This window comes from Tasmannia lanceolata, unplaced genomic scaffold (assembly GCF_043159265.1).
Source record: "Tasmannia lanceolata isolate RefF3 unplaced genomic scaffold, GAP_Taslan_0.1 ptg000029l, whole genome shotgun sequence".
Classification (NCBI taxonomy): Eukaryota; Viridiplantae; Streptophyta; class Magnoliopsida; order Canellales; family Winteraceae; genus Tasmannia; species Tasmannia lanceolata.
Genome location: NW_027518706.1, coordinates 3,160,995 through 3,181,709, shown reverse-complemented (window position 1 = coordinate 3,181,709; position 20,715 = coordinate 3,160,995). Strand labels below are relative to the sequence as shown.

Genomic DNA, 20,715 nt, shown 5'->3' with positions numbered 1-20,715 from the left:
TAGTTTCAACTCTTTTCACCCACATAGTGCGCGGTACAATCCAAAAGACCAAATGCCCTTTTCTCCATCTCCACCTCGTTAACCCCAGCAAAGTTAGAGAGAGAGAATTGTGGGCTGTAAAGTGGGGCGAATTTATCATAATAGGGGGCGAATTACCAGGTAATTTTATTTTATTTCAGTTCATACTAAACAAATGAGATAACTCAACATTCTCTCTTCCGTGATTTCTCTCTCTGAGTGAGAGGAGAGAGAAACACGAAACTCTCTCTTCTCTCTCTCTCTCTCTTCCCATAAAAAACCCCAAAACCCTAATCTTGAATCAAAGTAAGCATTTCTTCTCCATTTTATATCTCTTGAATTCCTCATCTCTCCTCATTTCATCCATCATTCATAAATCGATGCCTAGGTTAACTCTCAACACTTTTCTTTTTTAGATTTCCTCCCTTCTATATGTTTATACTATTCATGCCCTAATTTCAACAACCCATTTCTTTAGATTTTTTCTTTATACAATTTCATAATGGAATGATATGATTATGGTTAATGTAGACTGATATCATCATAAATTAAAGGTCTATCTACATAATTAATTAATTTACCAATTTTATCATGGATTGATAGTGGGAACTTTTACTGGAAATCATTCAATTCCATCTCCTTGTTGCATTTCTTCTGATCTTTTGGGTGTCATTTTTGTTTTGTTTTTCAATTATCCTGTTATGCATTATGTTGATTATATACATAAAATGCCTTGATTAATTCATTGAGAGTTGGTTTCTTGTTTATAGCAATAACCTGATTTTTGTTTGTCACAAATCGCCATCGTAGACATGGCTTAAAAGTTGGAAGATTCGAACTATTAAACTGAATTCATAGTTTTAAATTTCGGCCAAAATCCAAATTTCAGCTGAAATATTTCGGTGTCGGTTTAGACCGAAACCAAAAGCACATTGAATTGGAAAAATCCCGAAATTTTGCCAAAATTCCAAATATTTGGGGAAATTTTGCCAAAATTTCCGTTGGAGTGTTAAAGATTTCCATCGAAATTTCCACCAAAATTGCTGAAATTTCCACCGAAATTTTATACATTTTGGTGGAAATTAAATTTTTTTTATTTTTTATCTAGGTTTACATGATTTCGGCTGAAATTTCCACTCAGTTTTGGTGGAGGCCAAAACCAACACGCAAACCGACATTTAAATCCTTGAAACTGATTGGACTACCACCTTAACTGTCCACCTGTTGATTATGAATTGTTGACAATTTTCTTCTTTTACTTTTAACCATGTGCTTGTGGGTCAATCTATCAGATTACGAAGATGGTCCATAAGTATGATTTTTGTACTGTGGCCCATCCATGGTAGTTCCCACCTGATGGACGGTCCAGATTGTCCAACCATACAGCCGTGTGCATGGTGGACAATAAATGACCTCCTCCTTAAGTACTATTTGAAAAAGCATAAGCATAATTAAAGCTAATTCTTTTGATTTTCTGACTGCAATATTTGAAGGGAACGTTTAACTTTTCTCTGGTTCTATTTTGTTCCTACACTCTATTTATTATATTAGAAAGGAACAGGAGTTTGGTTTGAACAATTTTTCATGATTATTATGTTGTCTCGTGATTAAATAATGACACTTTTGTAATAATAATGGATAATATTATGATAGGAAGATTCATGGAAAAACATGGATCTTTCTATCATACTATAGCCCAAACCCCAGCTTTCCCTCCCAAAAAAAAAGAGGAAGATTCATGTGGTTGTTCCTATCATACTATATTCATACGGGTGTCTACAGTATACCAAAGTACTCATAGCCCAATCTCTAGGCATGACCGTAGATGAACTCTAAGATTATTTTTCCTTTTGTTGGGTGATGTGGTAATGTGATACTTGATATTCATCTTTAACGAGCTTCAATATTATTATTGAACTGCCATTGACCATGTCCTCATAAACCGCATTAGATGCAAAACTTCTTATCAAACAAACTATAACCGAACCTTGTTATTAAAAAAGATATATTTCTTTAAATGTGCCACATGAAGAGCTTCAATTGAAGCTCTTCATTTGACACATTAATTGAAGCTCTTCATTTGACACATTTTGAAAAAAGAAAAAAAAGTTAACACCTTAGTTATAGATCTTCATTAGAACAAGATCTGCGTCTTTTTTGTTCTCGAGGAATGATCAACGGAGGTTTGATAATAACTTTGAAGCCCCGAAATGATGGATATCGGTGGTTCCTTTTGCAGTGCCACTCAACAAAGGAATGGTTAAATAACTATTAGTTCACCAACACCAATACTCATACCTAGAAATTAGGTGATGAGGATCACGGCATGCGTATGAAATATAGTATAACAGGTAGAACTATATGAACCTTTCTAACCCCACAATCTTTTATTATGTGGCATAAATCAATCTATAATTTACCATTCAAAAAAATAAAATAAAAAAATCAATCTATAATTTATGTATTTTTTTTGTGCATAAAGCTCATGATTTTGCTCCTAGCATATTCACCAAAGATATATTTAGTTATTTGTAAATTTCTAAAGGTATCTAAGCATTGGTGCCTAGGATTTTGGGGGTTTCGGAAATAGTATTAGAAGATTTATTCTTACTATTGAATGTCCTCCCAGGTTCTAGTGAAACATTTTACCCATTGTTCGGAATCACCACCTTCTAGGTGTGAAGTTCTGTCTGATTGACGTGGGATCTTTTCTCTTGGGTTATATCATTTACTAATTGGGAATGCATCTGTACATATATCATTCCTGGAAATAATGCTTCTTTTTCCTTTACCTTTTCCTGAGATTCATTTATTTCTTGTCTAATAGAAAATTTTTCCTCTTGCCTTTCTATGACTGGTTTATATTGTTGGCGTGCATGGATTTTTCAATGTGTGTTTCAAATATTTAAGTAACTGTTGCTTACCATGGGCCCTTTTCCATGTGTTGGCATGCAGAATGTGCGATATGGATTCGTACAGTTCATGCAGTTCAGAATATGCTGATGAGGGGAGGGCCTTGGAGAGGTTGCTGGATGCGTTCGGGCCATCTTTCACCGTAGAGGACATAGCCTCTGCATATTGCAAGGCAGGTCGCAATGTGCATATGGCTGGTGAAATTCTATATGGGTTGCAAGAGAATAACCCCCCTAGAGCTGCAACTCATTCATCCAATGGCGAGTCAAGTGGCTCAAAGTTGCCTGGCAACAATGCTGAGACCTCAAGTCAATTAAAAAAGAATTATAAAGTGCCAGAACTGTTGCTTGACAACAATGCCGCCGATACTTCAAATCATTTGCAAAAGAATTTGAAAGGCTCAAAACCGAGGAAGGTTTCTGTTTCAACTGGCACTGTTTCGAGCGTTTTGGGTAAAGGGTATGGGCCGACTCCTTCTATTATGAATGATCTGTGTAAATCAACCAAACCAGTGAAATTGGAACTGAAAGAACCATTAAAAGATGACACAGATGTGGTTGCATCGGATTTTTTGCCGAGAAATGGGCCGATGAACAACAACACGGATGTTGAGGAGTTTCTTTTTTCCATGCTTGGAGATGGGTTTCATCTTGGCATGGATGTGATTCAAGACGTTCTTGGTGAGTATCTTTCTTAACTAAAAGTTCTCTTCTATTTACTTTTTACTCTATTTGCTTTGAGTCTAGGGTAAATCATTATGAGGTATACTGTATTTCTTTTTTGCTCTATTTGCTTTGAATCTAGGGTAAATCCTTATGAGGTATACTGTAGTCCACATTGCAATCAGTCCTATGGGCAATTGATGCTATAGAATAAAGGAATAATGTTCGTAATCTGGCTACACATAATTATGAGATTATATGTGACAGAGAAAGACTACATTATGCTTGTTTGTCTTAACTACTTGGTATTTGCTCAAGATTTTGGTTTAGCCTAAGTAAGAATGATAAGCTTACAATAATTTAAATTGTTTGTGGTACAGCTTTTCTTTGTTTCTACTTGTTACTTGTATTAGTGGAAATTCTTGTTTGTTGTCTCAAGTACTCTTTTTTTGTACTCAATGGTCCACATGAAAAGCAGGGGTTGTTCATCACTATTATTGCTAGCTTGTTGACATTTTGTGTTTACGTTTTTTTTAATGATAGCATTTTGTGTTTTCTTTGGTATGGAAACTAAACATCTGGAGCAGATCGTCCTCAACCTTCATCATTGGGCTCCCGTCAAAGAAAGACAATCTGTGCAAGCTGCTAGACCTAGACCTTTTTTGAGGGCATCATCCTCTCCAAATGTTGACTCCAAGGCCCATAAATGAGAATTACTCACCTATGAAAAATTTAGAAGCTAACATGCATGAGAAACTTTTTTTTTTTAAAGAACAATAAAAATATTCCATAATTTTAAAAGGATTTCCCAACAAAATTAAATAAAAATATAATAAAAAAAAAAACAAATCAAATATTCCATATCTGTAACTTCACTTCCTGTGAATGTCGTTCGATGGCCGCGGAAATGGAAACATGTCTGCCAAAGTCGACACATGTTTCAGCCAACATTTGATTTAAAATTTTTCTCTATCTTTTCTCTGAATACCCATTGCAAAATTTTAAGGAGTACTTTTTATTTCTATTTGCAATTATGAAATGAAAATGTACCAAACCTAGGAATCAAGTTATACCTTGTTACTTACATGTACATTATGCAATAAGCTTATCCTTACCATATTGCATACCTGGGGAAGTAGCATACTTACTGCGTACTAGTTCTCGTACCTTGTATCGGAACAACCCGATTTCTTGGTAACATGAATAAAAACAATGACAACACAGCCAATTTCTTCACCTTCTGCTTCCCATACTAGGGATCAATGGGATAATAGCCTAGATTAAGCTAGTTATTGTGGGTTTATGCCACACTTTCTACGTATAATGCAATCCTTTTTACCACTGGAAATTCTGTTAAGTTTATTATTATGTGGCTGTTATTTGAAGCAGAAAACACTTTTCTTTTATAATTCATATAGTCAAAGGTGCATAACATGTGTTCCATGTCTGTTTTTATTACTATATTTGTATATTTCATTTGTAATTGTGTTTCTTCTTGGTATTACCGTACATAATCAATCATTAAAATGAATTTGCAGGTTCTTGTGGATATGATGCAAAAAAGGTATGTAACTGTTATCCTTATGTGTAAGACAATTTTTTCTGAAAAAGGAAAATTATTCTCTCGCTCTCTAAAACTGGAAACTGTTACTTCCACATTTTAAAAAATTGCATTCCCCCATATAAATTGGTATTGCCCACTGACTTAGAATCTTAAGAACCAATAACACCCACAACATATCTCAGTTTTCTCATTTACAAGAGCTACATGTGGATAAGTGGGTAAACAACACTCCACCACACGCTCACCTCTCATTGTTCTCAACATAATTGGGAAATATTCTTCACATTGCTCTTAGGTGATCAAGTAGCTACTAAGGCTCTTCAGGCAAAAGACCAAATGCACTCACCACATGCTTGGACTGTGAGAGATTATACTATAGTACAAGATATACACGTGGCATGCCTAAGACTAAGAGTGTCTATGAGTTGGTTCGTTCATGGAAAGTACAAGATATACACATGTGGCTGGCCTGAGAGTGTACACATGTGGCTGGCCATAGAGTGTCTATGAGTTGGTTCGCTCATGCAAAGTACAATCATAACTGCTTTGCTTGCACAGAATAATACTTAAAAAGGAAGAATGTGCATTGTTTGGTGGTAGGAAGCCAGGGCAGCTAGCCCAACTTACATAAGATTAAGACAAAAGCTGTGAATGGTCAAAGACAAAAGTAGAAGATGGGTCTAAGAGGAAAAAATAACGAAATCCAGAGGAAGGTAGACCTTATCACTTGCATCACTTAGTTGGATAGGAAGGAAAAGTCTCTACCTTGTCTAAAGAAGAAAGGAAATCAAGAGAGAAAGCAAAGGAAGGCTATAATTGGTTGATTCTATAAGAAGAACTCTTCTAGAAATAGAGACCCATAGCAAATTGGCTTAAGCAAGGTGATAAAAACACAACTTACTTTCACGAAATAGCTAGTGTGAGGATGAGAGGTAATAGAATTGTTAGAAGTGTGTTTTTGTGTGTGTAATGCCACAAGGGCATAGTGGTCATTGTATGTTTTCTGTCTTAATATAAATACTTGAGTGAGGGGGAGAGTCCCTTAACTCATTTTCTTCTCTCATCTCTCTCTCTCTCTCTCTCTCTCTCTCTCTCAACATGGTGTTAGAGCCCTAGGGTTAGTGTGCACTAGGGACCTCCATTGGAGACCCATCTTCTCCTCCCTCCACTCGTCTCCTCTCCTCTCCTCCTCCCCATGACCTAACTTCTCCCTAAACGGTCAAAGACAAAAGTAGAGGATGGGTCTGAGAGGAAAAAATAACGAAATCCAGAGGAAGGTAGACCTTATCAGTTGCATCACTTAGTTGGATAGGAAGGAAAAGTCTCTACCTTGTCAAAAGAAGAAAGGAACACAAGAGAGAAAGCAAAGGAAGGCTATAATTGGTTGATTCTATAAGAAGAACTCTTCTAGAAATAGAGACCCATCGCTAATTGGCTTAAGCAAGGAGATAAAAACACAACTTATTTTCACTGGATAGCCAGTGTGAGAATAAGAGGTAATAGAATTGTTAGAAGTATGTTTTTGTATGTTTAATGCCATAAGGGTATAGTGGTCATTGTATGTTTTTTGTCTTAATATAAATACTTGAGTGAGGGGGAGAGTCCCTCAACTCATTTTCTTCTCTCATCCCTCTCTCTCAACATGGTATTAGAGCCGTAGGGTTAGTTTGCACTAGGGACCTCCATTGAAGACCCATCTTCTCCTCCCTCCACTCCTCTCCTCCACCCCATGACCTAGCCGTCTCTGTCTCTGTCTCTCTCTCTCTCACGGCCTCCCACCTCCCTTCCCTGCCTTCACTTTCTCCCATCTCTCTCTCTAGATCTCCCACCTCCCTTCTCCCCCTCCCACAATCTCCCACCTCCCCCCCCCCCCCCCCCCCCCCGCCTCTCTCTCTCGGCCTCCCACATCCCGCCACCCCTCCTTATTGCACCTCCCACCTCTAGACCCCCCTCCCTCGGCCTCCCCATCCTGCCTCCCTCATTCCCGCCTCTCCTTCTCCCGGCTCCCTAGTCTCCTCCCATCTTTCGCCTCCAGTCCCTCGGCATTCAATCCTTCTTACTCTCTTCTATCTAAAGCCCATAAACCCTCTCCTTAGACCTCCTTCTCTTTCCCTCACTTCATTCATGGTCTAAATCTCTTTTGCCTTTTCTCCTCTCATTCTTGCGGCTCCGATTCATTTTCTTTGATGCCTAAGCATCCTTTTCCCCCTCTGTGGGCACCTTCTTTGTACTCGTGCTATGACTCTTAGTAGTCTTCATCTTTATCAGAGCCGCGACATCATTTCGGCATCCATTATGTGATTCTCACAGTCTATTTCTCCTTTTTTTTGCAGGTGTGGTTGTGAGCTTCTCTTCTTCCTATGGATCCTCCGGTTACTTCGGGTCCTTCTGCTAGCCCCTCGTCTGTTGACAGTGTTACTGCTCTCCCATCGGCTCCATCGTCGAGTTGTACTTCGACTGTCTACTCCCCCTCTGTTGAGCAGTCGTTTCTCTAGATGACTTCAGAGCGCCTCGACGGCTCTAATCATCTTAATTGGTGTAGGCCTGTTGAGACCTATCTCCTTGCTCGGGGTAGAGTCTCTCTGATTGAGCGTGATCCTCCTCTCTCCACTAACCCGGCCTATGATAGGTGGCATCAGGATGATGCGATAATTCGCACCTTACTTTGGTAGAGCATGTCTTCCCATATTGCTTGACCGATGATGGACTTGGCGACTGCCAAAGCTATTTGGGATCACACTGCTCTCCTTTTTTCCAGGGATGATAACCTCACCCGCATTTGCGCTGCCGATTCGGAGTGGATTCTCTTTGAGCGCGGGGATTCGCCTCTCTCTGCCCATTACAGTCTCTTTGTCTCTCTCTGCCAGTAGCTGGATGCCTTTGTGCCTCTCACTTCTAATCTGACGGTGCTAGCTCGTCAGCGGGACCAGCTTCGAGCTGTCCATTACCTTGAGTCCTTGGGCCCGGATTTTCTACCTTTCAGGTAGCAGTTGATCGACTCGGGTTCTCTTCCCAGTCTCATAGAGATTTACTCCTGTGCCCAGCAGTTCCTTCCTTCCATTTCGTCTACTACTCTTTCTGGTGACGGCTCAGCCCTTGCTACATATGATGATAGGGATACCTCCAGCCGTGGCTTTGGTTCCTTTGGTCGTGGTCGTGGCCGTCAAGGCCGTGGCTGTATTTTTGGCGGTGACCGTGGTACTGGTGGCCGTGGACGCCCATTTTTGCACTCACTGTCAGAGGGAGGGCCACCAGGTTGAGACCTGCTTTGTTCTTAACCCCAAGCTCCGTCCATCCAGAGCCGCACATCTCTCTGCTACTAACCCCCCTGAGGGCACATCTGGCTCCTACGGGTGGCCTATTCCAATCCAATAGCCGGCAGACAGACAGGCTTGACCTGCAGGTGAAGGTACTTTTGGCGCTGCTTCTTCTTAACTGGATTTCATACCGCTTACTTGGAACAACAAGAGCAACTAGACGCTTTCAATTCAAATGGCCTATTTTCCACAATTTTACAGATTCGGGAAAGACAAATGAGATGGCAGATGCTTGACTTGGTGATTTCATTACTGCAACGAGAAAGACCTCTACTCCTGCTTCTGGCTTGCCTCTATTCCAGGCTAGCTCGCAAAACCTAGACTCCCATGGCTCGCTTGGAATTGGAAAACGTTCGTATGTTGCTAACCTCTTATTCTCCTCCAATCTCCGAGCTCTTCTTGAATCGAGGAGATAAAGCTTAGCTAGCCATCTCTCAGGCTTACAGTTGTAAATCCGACTTCTCGTTACTACCGAATCCGTAGAAAACTTTCAAATGAGAAAAGAAGACGAAAGGTACGACGTTGTTCGTTATAACCACCTTTAGTTCGTGGGTAAGCTACCCAAAGATGAAAGGGAATCCTCAAGGTCTAGGCCTATTAGGTAAGGGTCTGGGTCTATTGGGTGGCGGCATTAGCGAGGGGATGGAGGTAGGTCAGGAGTTCCTCTTCGAAGGTCCTAGTTCCTGTTCCGGGTGAAGGCTTCGGTCTATGGGAAATAGAAGGCCTGGTGGTACACGAACTAGACTCGGCGAGCCCCTTGAATGCCTAAGGTAGTTTGAATAGAATTTGATTCGAAAGGTCAAAGAATTCTTTCACCCTCCCACCCGATCCTCCCCCGCCCACACCCCACGGAATAATTCGTAGGTGCGGGACTTGCCAAAGGAAAGAACGAATTCATCCCAAAGCTGGGACCCAAGCGCGAGGGAGTGAAGATTCATATCCCACGGTGTGCTCAGTGCTTGGCAATGAGATCTGTTCCGCTTACTCTCATGGTCAAGCCTTTACCGTCCGAGTCTCACTAATCCCCTCTGCTTATGGCCTTCCAGATGATCTTTTTCACTTCACCAGAGCAGATTATGAGGAGCTCCAGCGCCTTCACTTCAGCAGCCGCCCACCCACTGTGGGTGTTGCTCAGTCAGGTCGTTCGCCTTCTTCCCTCCTCACTAGCTCCATCTCTTGGATCAATGATTCTGGAGCATCCAACCATGTTACTGGTAACTCTTCATCACTTACCTCGTTTCAATCATTCCCTTATCATTCTCTCTCTCTCTTTTTTTTGAATGGTAGATAATATTAATAATAGCGAAAGGAGACCGAGATGGTCAATACAGATAATACAAGATCGAAAAAGAAAACAAAAGAAATATCAAGGGGGGAGATAATCAAAACACTCCAAACTTTCTCTGGATACCCCATCTTTAGCTAATTTATCCGCTACCCCATTTGCACTTCGCTTGACATGATAAGCAACTATTTGATATCCTCCAATATTATCCTGAATTTCATCAAAAAGAGCTGCAAATCTCCAACGAAATGAATGAGTTCCATTGAACCACCTAATTACATTATTTGAGTCTCCTTCTATATCCACCTTTTCCAATTCAACATTGCTTAGAAGTTTAATTCCATGGTGTATTGCCCGCACTTACGCCTCATTTGCATCCGAGATACCTATTGGGCCCGAATATGCCCAAATGACATTTCCTTGGTCATCTCTTAATACCCTCCCTATTCCGGATGGACCCGGATTTCCCATACTTGAGCCATCAAAGTTAAGTTTCAATAGTCCCTGGGTGGGTGGCTCCCACACTTGATCCACTTTGGGCTCTTCCCTAGCTCCATTGCAAATTACTCTCCAACCATACCATAGATCATATGCAGACACAAATGCAAAGCTAGGGAGGGTTCTCACCCAAGATATTGTGAATGCATTCGTCTTATTAAATAGGAATAGAGGTCTCTTTGATACTCCTTTGAAAACCCGTGCGTTTCTCTCTTTCCATAGAACCCATAAAGTTGCAAGAAATGCTATCTTCCATAGGATCTTTCCTTTTCCCTTCCACGGAGTCAATTCCAAATTTTCTAGCAATTCCGCTAGTTTGGCTGGGAAGACCCACGCTACACCAAATCGTGATAACAATCTACTTCACATCTCTCTTGCTACCTTGCAATGTAATAGTAAATGATCCACCGTTTCCCCCGCTTGTAAGCATAGAGCACAATGATCGATGATTAGCATCTATCGCTTCCTCAAAAAGTCGACTGTCTGTATCCTTTCTAAAATTGCCGCCCATGCAAATACACAAACCCTTGGGGGTGCTTGGATCTCCAAATCTTGGCTACATTAGAGGATACAGAGCATGAGACTAAATGGTGGTAGAAGGATTTTACTAAGAAATCCCCCCGAGTTCCAAATCCAAATTCTTTTATCTTCCCCAGAGCGTTTAATGTAGCATTTTTCCAAAGTTGCCAGCAATCTATCCACTGACTCAAACTCTCTGTCAAAGAAATTCCTTCTAAACATTGGAGTCCAGGTGACCCCATTCTCCCTGCGAATAAAGCAGTCCTTGACCAACACATCTCTCACTGCTGCAACCGCATACAAATCTAGGAACAACTCTAGCAAAGGTTGAGTCTCACACCATTTATCACACCAAAATCTCATATGATCCCCTGCATATACTCTAAATCTTATTCCTTCTGCAAATTTAGCCTTAAAATTCATCACATCTCGCCATAATGTGGGTCCCGATTTTCTGAATCGGTCCTCTGATTCCCATCCACCTGCCGCTGTACCATACTTGCTTTCAATCACTTTGGCCCACAACTGGGACCCCTCCTCCCCAAATCTCCATAGCCATTTGCCTAAAAGTGCTTGGTTTGTTACCTTTATCCTTCGAATACCTAAGCCCCCCGCCTGTTTAAGTCTGCAGATGTTCTTCCACTTTAGCAATGGGATACCTTTCTTCTCATCAGCCCCTCCCCATAAGAATCTCCTCTGGATTTTTTCCAATCTGTTTGCAATGCTCACAGGACATTTGATCATTGATAACTGATAGATAGGAATATTGGCTAGTACTGCTTTAATCAGAGTTAATTTGCCCCCTCTAGATACAAGATTTCTTTTCCAAGTGTAGAGCCTTCTTTCTACCCTCTCAATAATAGGTTCCCAACATTCCTTTTTTGGCCTACCCGCTCCGAGTGGTAACCCCAAGTAAGTAGAAGGAAAACTATCCACCGAGCATCCCAAGATCCCTGCCAGACCTGTAATTGATTCTGAGTCCATGTTAATGCCGAATACCTTTGACTTATGAAAATTTGATCTTTGTGATTACTTCATAGCATCGCAGAATGGCTGTGAGGTTCACAACCTTTAGAATTTCAGGTGAGCTGAATAGTAGAGTGTCATCGGCGAACTGTAAATGAGAGATTTCTAGATTTCTGGACCCAATTTCAAAACCTTTGATCAGCCCCTTCACTAACCCTTTTGCTATTAGCCTGCTCAAAGTTTCCGCCACTATCACAAATAAGAAAGGAGACCGCGTGTCCGCCTGCCTAAGATCTCTTGATGATTTGAAAAAGCCTTGAGGGGAACCATTAATGAGAACTGAAAACCATGCAGATGAAACACATTTCATGATCCATGATCTTCACTTAGTACCAAATCCCATCCTTTCAAGTAAATAGTCAAGGCAGCTCCATTCCACACGGTCATACGCTTTCTCCATGTCTAGTTTACAAACATTTCCCTGTTTGCCTAGCTTTGCTTGGTAGTCAATCGATTCATTAGCAATCAACGAACAATCTAGGATTTGTATTTTTTGAATGAAGGCACATTGATTTGGAGAAATTATCTTGTGCAATACTTTTTTGATTCGATCCGCCAGAACATTCGCTAATACCTTGTACAAGCAGCCAACCAAGCTGATTGGGCGGAAATCCTTCACCTTCGTTCCACCCTTAATTTTTGGGATGAGAGCAATGAATGTTGCCCCAGTCCCCCTTTCAAGCTCCATCCCGTCATAAAACTGATGAAAGAAGCTCATAATATCTTCCTTGACATAATCCCAGCAGTGTTGGAAGAAGGCTAAGCAAAAGCCATCAGGACCCGGCGCCCTATCCTTCCCCAAAGAGAACACCCCACGTTTGACTTCCTCCTCTGTAAAAATACCTTCCAATGATTCGCTATCCTGTTGCCCTAAACAGCCGAATTCCATCTCTTCAGGGATGGGACGTTCTATGGCTTCTGTAGAGTATAGCTGCTTGTAGAAATCTACAATTTCTTTAATAATTGCCCCTTTGTCCTCCGACAAGACTCCTTTCCATAGCTTCTATCCGATTTCCCCGCCTTCGCACTCCCGCCATTGCATGGAAATAGGCAGTATTCTTATCTCCTTGTTTTAGCCATTTTACTCTTGATTTTTGACGCTAAGAGATTTCATCTTGCCGGAAAATATGATTATGCTCCTCCTTGAATAAACCCACTTCTCCCACTTCTTCGGCACTAGCTTGACCCATCTCTTCCTTTGACACTATGTCTTTGATTCGAGCTAATAGCCATGATTTTCTTTCATTTTTAACCCTCGCATTCTCCTTGTTCCAGTCCTTCAGTTTTTTTTTTCACATATCTAAGCTTGGAGTTAATGAGTAATGACTACATCCGCTTTTCCATATACCTCACGTTCTTTCCACCATTTCCCCAATTTCTCCTCCATTTTAGGGATTTCCAGCCAAGCCAACTTGAATCTGAAGGGAGAAGGGCCCCAAGATTCAGTCTCGGGTCTAATAGAATCGGGCAATGATCCGAAACCGAATGCTGTAGAGCACATTGGCATACTTCCGGAAAACTGTCAAGCCAGCGACGACATATAAGAAACCTGTCAATCCTGCTTCTACTCTCATTCCTGGCTCATGTAAATTCTCGCTCTGTTACTCTTGCCGATGGGACTAAAGCCCCCATCTGTAGTATTCGTACTCTTTCACCCCATGAGGGTCTTACCTTATCTTCGGTCTTGTGTGTTCCTACATCTCCATTTAACTTGTTATCTGTTAGTCAGCTTACTAAAGCCCTGCATTGCTCTGTCTCATTTTTCCCTTCTTACTGTTTGTTTCAGGATCTCTTGACTGGGGCGACGATTGGATCGGGTCGTGAGCTGGTATCACCTTCAATGCCATCCATCTCCCACCATTTTGCGTAGCTTTGTTGATTTCTATCAGTGGCATTTCGTCTTGGTCATCATTCTCTTCAGTGACTCCAGTAGACCTCCATTGTCTCCTCTACCCTACAACCAGTTTAGTGCGAGTCCTGTGAACTCGGGAAACACCATCGCGTGTCGTTCCCTCCTAGGCTTGTTAGTAGAGCTTTGGGACCTTTTGAGTTGGTCCATTCTGATGTATGGGGTCCCTCGAGGACTAAGTCGTTTTTGGATATACATATTCCATTATCTTTGTGGATGACTTTTCTCGAATGACATGGGTGTATTTACTTAAAAATCGATATGGAGTTTTTACTGCCTTTCAAACCTTTTATGCTGAAATTACTAATCAATATGATTTCCCTCTTAAGTGTTTGCGAACTGATGATGCCAGAGTGTATTTTTCCACAACGAATGGGTTCAAGAATTCCTAGCCACTCATGGCATCATTCATCAATACTCTTGTGCATACACCTCTCAACAAAATGCTATAGCTGAGAGGAAGTTGAGATATCTTCTTGACATGGCTCACACATTACTCTTTTAGATGCATGTTCCTAAAGTGTATTAGAGCGATGCCATTCACACCTCTTGCTTCCTCGCTAATCGTCTTCCCTCTTCCGTACTAGGAAAACAATCTCCCTTCTCGGTGTGTTTGGGGGTGTTTGCTTTGTCCATAACTTGGGTGTGGACAAATTAGACCCACGTGCAGAGCGGTGTGTTTTCCTGGGGTACTCTCGTACCCAGAAGGGCTACAAGTGTTACAGTCCTAGACTTCGTTGGATCTTTGTCTCCGCCGATGTCACTTTCTTTGAATTTGTCTCGTATTTTACTAGTCCTGCTCCTCCCTCTACTGAGTCACCGGTTCTGCTTCCTCCGGTTCTGCTTCCTCCGATTCTGCTTCCTCTTCGTGTCCTCCCTGACCAGATCCCTCCTCTTTCCCCCTATTGCAGGACCAGACAGTTTCCCCTCCTGCTCCTCTTCAGGTCTCTGCTCCCTTGCAGGTATATCAGTGCCGATCTCGACCTACAACTCCTCCTGAGCCCATATCGTCCCAGCCTGAGATTCCGGCGTCCACTTCTCAGTTATTGCTTCCTCCATGTGATAGCCATTTAAACTCCCCTATTACATCCCGTACACGCTCGCGTACTACGGCTCATTCGATCTCCTCTTATGTCTCTTATGACCACCTTGCACCTACATTTCACAGCTTTGTGTCATCATTGTCTTCTATTTTGTTGCCTAAGTCCTTGTAGGAAGCTCTTGCTCACCTTGGGTGGCGTGTTGCTATGGATGATGAGATGACCGCCCTTCGGCGAATCACACTTGGAATATAGTGACTCCTCCGCCGGGTGCCCATCCTGTTGGTTGCAGGTGATTTATGCCATCGAATACCTTCTTGATGGGACAGTTGAGCGCCTTAAAAGCGAGGTTGGTTGCAAAGGGCTACATTGGTGATTTGGTTGAGGAGGTCTTGGGTATGTTGCTCAGGAGGAGTTGACCACCTCAGTTTACCGCCTTCGTAAGTCATTGTATGGTCTAAAACAATCCCCTCGAGCTTGGTTTGGGAAATTTAGTGATACCCTCATGAGATATGGTATGAAGCAATGTGCAGTTGATCACTCCGTGTTTAGTCACAAGTCAGATGCTGGTCATGTTCTCCTCATATCTATGTGATGCAGGACAATACCTAATTTAGAGAAAATCCTACACTCGTAATGGGATTAAGGCTTTAGGACAATTTAGGGCTTACGCGGAAAATTAAAAGAACATTTAACAACTTACCTAGGGCCATATTAACTCCTAATTAATCTATGGGCAGCAACAATAATGAGACTTAAATAGCATAAATAATTGTAAAGATTGTAATTAAGCATGAACTAAACCTTATACAAATCAATCAAAGCGATAAAGATTCGTTAGATGAATTGATAATAGAAAGATTAGTCTGAAACTAGGTCTACGCATGCAACCAATTAAAAGAATTAAAAAGTTAATGCAAGTATGGAAATAATAATATCCAATGAAGAAAAACAACAAAAATGTCCAGCAGCAGTAAAAAGCTCAAAATGGTCCAATTTTGGGTTGTAGGGGTATTTTGGTAATTTGGCGGATCTGAAATTTTGGTTTAATACTGCTGTCCAAATCTTAGGTTAAGGTTTAGAAGGTAAAATAAAGGTTAATCTAGGGTTTAGGCTCTGATTTGGTCGTAGGTTAAGCTATGGATCTTTAAAAAGGGTTTTCGGGCTTGAAAATGGTGCAAATTTTCAATAAGGCTCAAAAGGAATTTAAAGCTATAGTTCTTGGATGTTTAGGCTAAGGTTTTATCATAAAAACAATCCTTCAAAGTCTCGAAACGAGATCTTGAAGAATGAGAGAGATCTATGGATTTTGTATTTTAGGGTTCAAGAACAAAGAAAGAAGAAAATTTGATTTATTAACCTTCTTTGTTCTAATTTGATTGAAGAAATAGAAGATAATAGAGGAGAGGAGATGAGAGAAGATGGTTCCAAACCACCAAGAGAAGAGAAAAAGAAGTCCAAGCCACAATAGCTCTCACAAAAGAAAATCTCAATTTTATTCAATATTCAAAATCTCCTACATTGCTTTCATTAGATGTATTTATAATAAAAAGAAATCCTAGAAGATAACCTAAAGTTAAGAATTAATCTCAACTATTCATCTAATTTAAAGCAAAGCTAAATAAAGATAAAAACTTACCAAAAATAGTAATCCCGTAATTGACCTATACCCCTTCCTAAAAACACTCATAACTTACTCAAAACACATCCAAATCATGTGATCTTGGGCCCATTAGATAGGTAATTGAAAAACCTTTCTAATAATACAAAAAAACACCAAACGGGTGAGATTTGATGCCTAAAAGGTAGGCTACTAATAAAATGACGAAAATAGAAAGTAAATAATAAAAAAAGACGGCAATGTCCGTGGCCCATGCTAGAGTCTAAGCCATCATTCTCGTCCACGTCTGCGCTTGTAAACTTTGAATCCACGCCCGTTGTTGATGTCCCCATCACTATGTTGATGATATTATTATTACAGGGAGTGACTCAAGTGGCATACAAAGATTGAAAAGTTTCTCCAAAAAGAATTCTCTACAAAGGATCTTGGTCGCCTCCGATACTTTTTAGGGATTGAAGTGTCCTACTCAGGTACTTCTCTCTCCCTATCACAGAGGAAATATGCGTTGGATCTCCTAGATGAGACTAGATCCTTGGGAATAAAACCAGTTTCTACTCCCATGGATTCAAATACAAAACTTCTTCCTGAAGAGGGTGATTTATTAGAGGACCCTGGTAGATATAGAAGACTTGTTGGGAAGCTCATATTTCTCACTGTTATTCGTATTGATATTTCATATGCAGTGGGGGTTGTTAGTCTATTCGTGAGTCACCCTCATACTTCACATTAGGCAGCTGTGATTCAGATTATTCGTTACTTGAAAAGTGCTCCATAAAAAGGCCTACTTTTCAAGAAACATAGCCATATGAAGTTGGAATCCTTTTGTCGTGCTGACTGGGCTGGGTCACAAGCTGACAGGAGATCTACTACTGGCTATTGTGCTTTTTGTTGGGGGTAACTTAATGCCCTGGCGCCGTAAGAAACAAAATGATGTTTCCAAGTCTAGTGTTGAAGCAGAATACAAAATACAGAAGTATGTCACATACCTGCTATATGAATTGGATTTCCTTCACCTTCTCTTGCCCAGTTGTTTTGTGACAACAAGGTTGCTATCCTCATTGCAAACAATCCTGTGTTTCGTAAGCATACCAAGCACATCGAGGTAGACTGTCATTTCATTCATCATAGGATCCAGCAGGGTGAATTATGCACTATCTTCACTTGATCGTGATACCTCCCCTATACCCTTGAGCAAAGCTAAGTTCAATGAATGAAGTTTGTAACAAGTTAGGAATGCATAATATCTACATTTCAGTTTGAGGGGGAGTGTTAGAAGTATGTTTTCGTGTGTGTAATGCCATAAGGGCATAGTGGTCATTGTATATTTTTTGTCTTAATATAAATACTTGAGTGAGAGGGAGAGTCCCTCAACTCATTTTCTTCTCTATCTCTCTCTCTCAACAAGAATCAATTCACTTTGGATAAATGGAGGAATCTGCAAGGATCATCAGCCAAAAGGATTTCAAATAGAATCAAGAGAATCATGGAAAGGAAAAGCTTGGTATGGGGCTCACAGGAACAAGCTGCATTCATTCAGGAGACAGATCTTCGCTCCAGCTTAAAGAAGCTGTCCACTCAGCCATCTCTCCCACTTGACTTTCTCCATTTCGGGGAAGCTTTCAAAGATAGATATTAAATAAGATTCATGGCGTTTACCTTAATATAATAAAAAAAGGGCTGGCTTTTCGCTCAGTTGATTGCTGAAGAAGGCTCGTCTTGGTAAGTCTGTTCTAGGCACTCTTTCTTTCCACCTGAAGGCTAAGAACGCATATTTGTGGTTTGGAAATTGTCTGGGCAGCGAGTCCTGATGAGTGCTGATCCAGTTGATTTAGATCGTTTGGAAGAGAGAATAAAAGCTTGCTCTGTGGGGAGAATTCCCCTTAGCCCAAACATGAATCTTAGGAAAAAAGATCTTTTCGATCTCTTTCCTTTTTTTTACAACCCCTAATATCGTACATCTTTATTGCCCCTACTCTAAATCGTATCTACCATATTTGTAGATATCCATCCCTAAGCACTAAACTAAGGTTGACCCCTACTATTCCAAGTTTCGCATCTTGACCCAATACCGAGGGATAGGCTAACCATTCCTCCTCTGCTATGGTCGACGTCATTCATAGCTTGATTGGTTCGTTCGTAGGGACGAAAAAAAGCGTAATTAATTACCACTTGCATACGAGAAGCAGGTACTAGCAGGCGCTTCCTGGCCCTATACTTATCAATCATTGTCGCCTCGTCTTCGACCTATAGTGGGACTTAAGTGCACCAACCCGCATGAACGGCGGGTCTCGTGGTTTTATGCCAACACCTTGGGGCGGAATGCTATTTATAGGCCATTTTTACAACCGGCCATTGACCCCATTTTACATGTGAATAATGCTAGGACAAGCCCCTAGCTTAAAGCTTTACTCCTCGGTGGGGACGACCCATCCCATACCGAAAGGGAAAGATCTTCAACAGATTGATCAGGAAAGATCTCTAGGGGACACCACGTCGCCTGGAGAGACAACCAACCACCGACAGGGGACACCACGACGCCCGGAGAGAACACCAACCAACGACGGCGGACAGCGTCTCTTGGGAAGATAATCAACCAACGACAGGGGACATCACGTTGCCTGGAGAGACAACCAACCAACGACGGGGGACACCACGTCGCCTTGAGAGACAATGCTGAAAGCAACGCTAACGACCGGGCATATAGCCGGACAACGAGAAGTGGATTGCAACGCAAACCACAATGAATGCGTAAAACTACACAAGGGAACTACACACGTGTAGAACGAATCGGAAAAGAACACGAAGAAGGAACAATGAACAATGCGAACAAGCATCTAACAATGTGAACCACTAACAAAGAATGGTGAACAACATAAACCAGAGAAGACAACATGACAAAAGAGGAAGAACAACCACCAACCAACCAACTACAAGAAGGACGATGAACATAAAGGGAACCGCTAACAACACTCCCCCTCGGGCTAGACTACATCAGCCGGGAGACGACAACAAGACAACAACACGACAACAACAAGACAACACTCCACTCATGGAACTACACGAGGCCTTCAAGACTCCCCCTCAAGTTGAGGCTGAAGGCCTTCAACTTGCAACGAAAAGAAGAACTTCAGAGGCATAACACCTCTCTTAGACATTTACCAAATATGTGGAGTGCACCTTGGACACCAAAGCAAGCGCCATAGAAGACCACGAATATAGAGAAGAGTAGGGGTGTAAACGAGCCGAGCCGAGCCAGGCTCGGCTCGGCTCGTTAAGCTCAAAAGCTCGGCTCGGGCTCGGGCTCGGCTCGGCTCGCGAGCCTTACCGAGCTCGGGTTATATTAAGTTCACACCCCTCATCTTCCCTGGACAGCCCTATTTAGTGTAATTTGACTATTTTTTTCCACTATGAGGGGTGGTCCAAGTAACAAATGGGGTTCCAAAAATGAAGTGACATATTTTGCCTCCCCCTTTCACTCCATGGACAACCCTTTTAGTGTATATATTAATATATAATATATATATATATTTAAATATATTAAATTCTTAACGAGCCTTAACGAGCCGAGCCGAGCCGAGCCTGGCCTAAATCGGGCTCGGCTCGGCTCGTTAAGGATTCGAGCCGAGCTCGAGCGAGCTTCCGAGCCCGAGCCAAAATTGACATCCTTAGAGAAGAGAAAGCAAGGGATAGGATTGAGTGGAAAGGGGTGGAGGAGATTCAAAAGAGAAAGAAAGAAAGGATTTAAAACAGGATTGATGGATTTAAAGCAGAAGAGAAACCATACGTCAACATTCTGATCATTTCAGTCTTTCCAGTATGTTCTATTTTTTATCAATATATATTTTTTAGAAAGTGATTTATTTATGCTGATTGAGAAAGGATCGAATGCACATGACTACCAAAACATTTAGGAACTCCCCTGCATAAGGTCTACCTGATTCTTCAGAGAAAACTGATTGACAATTTGTGAAAATTTAATCACAGTCCAATGCTTTACAGGAAATTTCCTGTTGACAAAACCACGGTAATATCAAAATTACAACAGCGTGACTACATATCAACTTTAATGGGAACAAAAACCAACTACAATTCCTCACATTTGGTCTGTACCCCAAGCTCAGTAGGCTGCATCCTGACTCTACTTCAGACAATAATGCTCATATACTGCTCTAAGATCCATGATTGGCTGGGCTCTAGTTGGCCTTCTCCAATCTTTGCATTCTCAACGCAAATAAAACCTATGATTTGAGCACGGAACACCCCCCCCGGCCCCCCTGACCCACCCACGCACCCACACACGCACACACCTACCTACTTGGGGACATGGCTAAAATAGAAAGCAC

At 41.5% G+C, this 20,715-nt stretch overlaps 1 protein-coding gene across 3 annotated transcripts in view; it reads left to right on the top strand.

The window, feature by feature from the left end:
* SDE5 (silencing defective 5) overlaps positions 1 to 20,715 on the top strand; it is a 37,909-nt gene continuing 17,194 nt past the window's right edge. The window contains exons 1-3 of one of the 3 annotated variants that reach the window (XM_077369814.1): positions 1 to 159; positions 2,974 to 3,611; positions 5,132 to 5,157. In XM_077369814.1, coding sequence (XP_077225929.1) covers positions 2,975 to 3,611; positions 5,132 to 5,157 — 663 coding nt within the window. In that variant the 5' untranslated portion in view covers positions 1 to 159; position 2,974. Of the gene's footprint in view, positions 160 to 187; positions 407 to 2,973; positions 3,612 to 5,131; positions 5,158 to 20,715 lie in introns of those variants that run through there. The other 2 variants (XM_077369813.1, XM_077369812.1) reach the window with 2 other exon arrangements.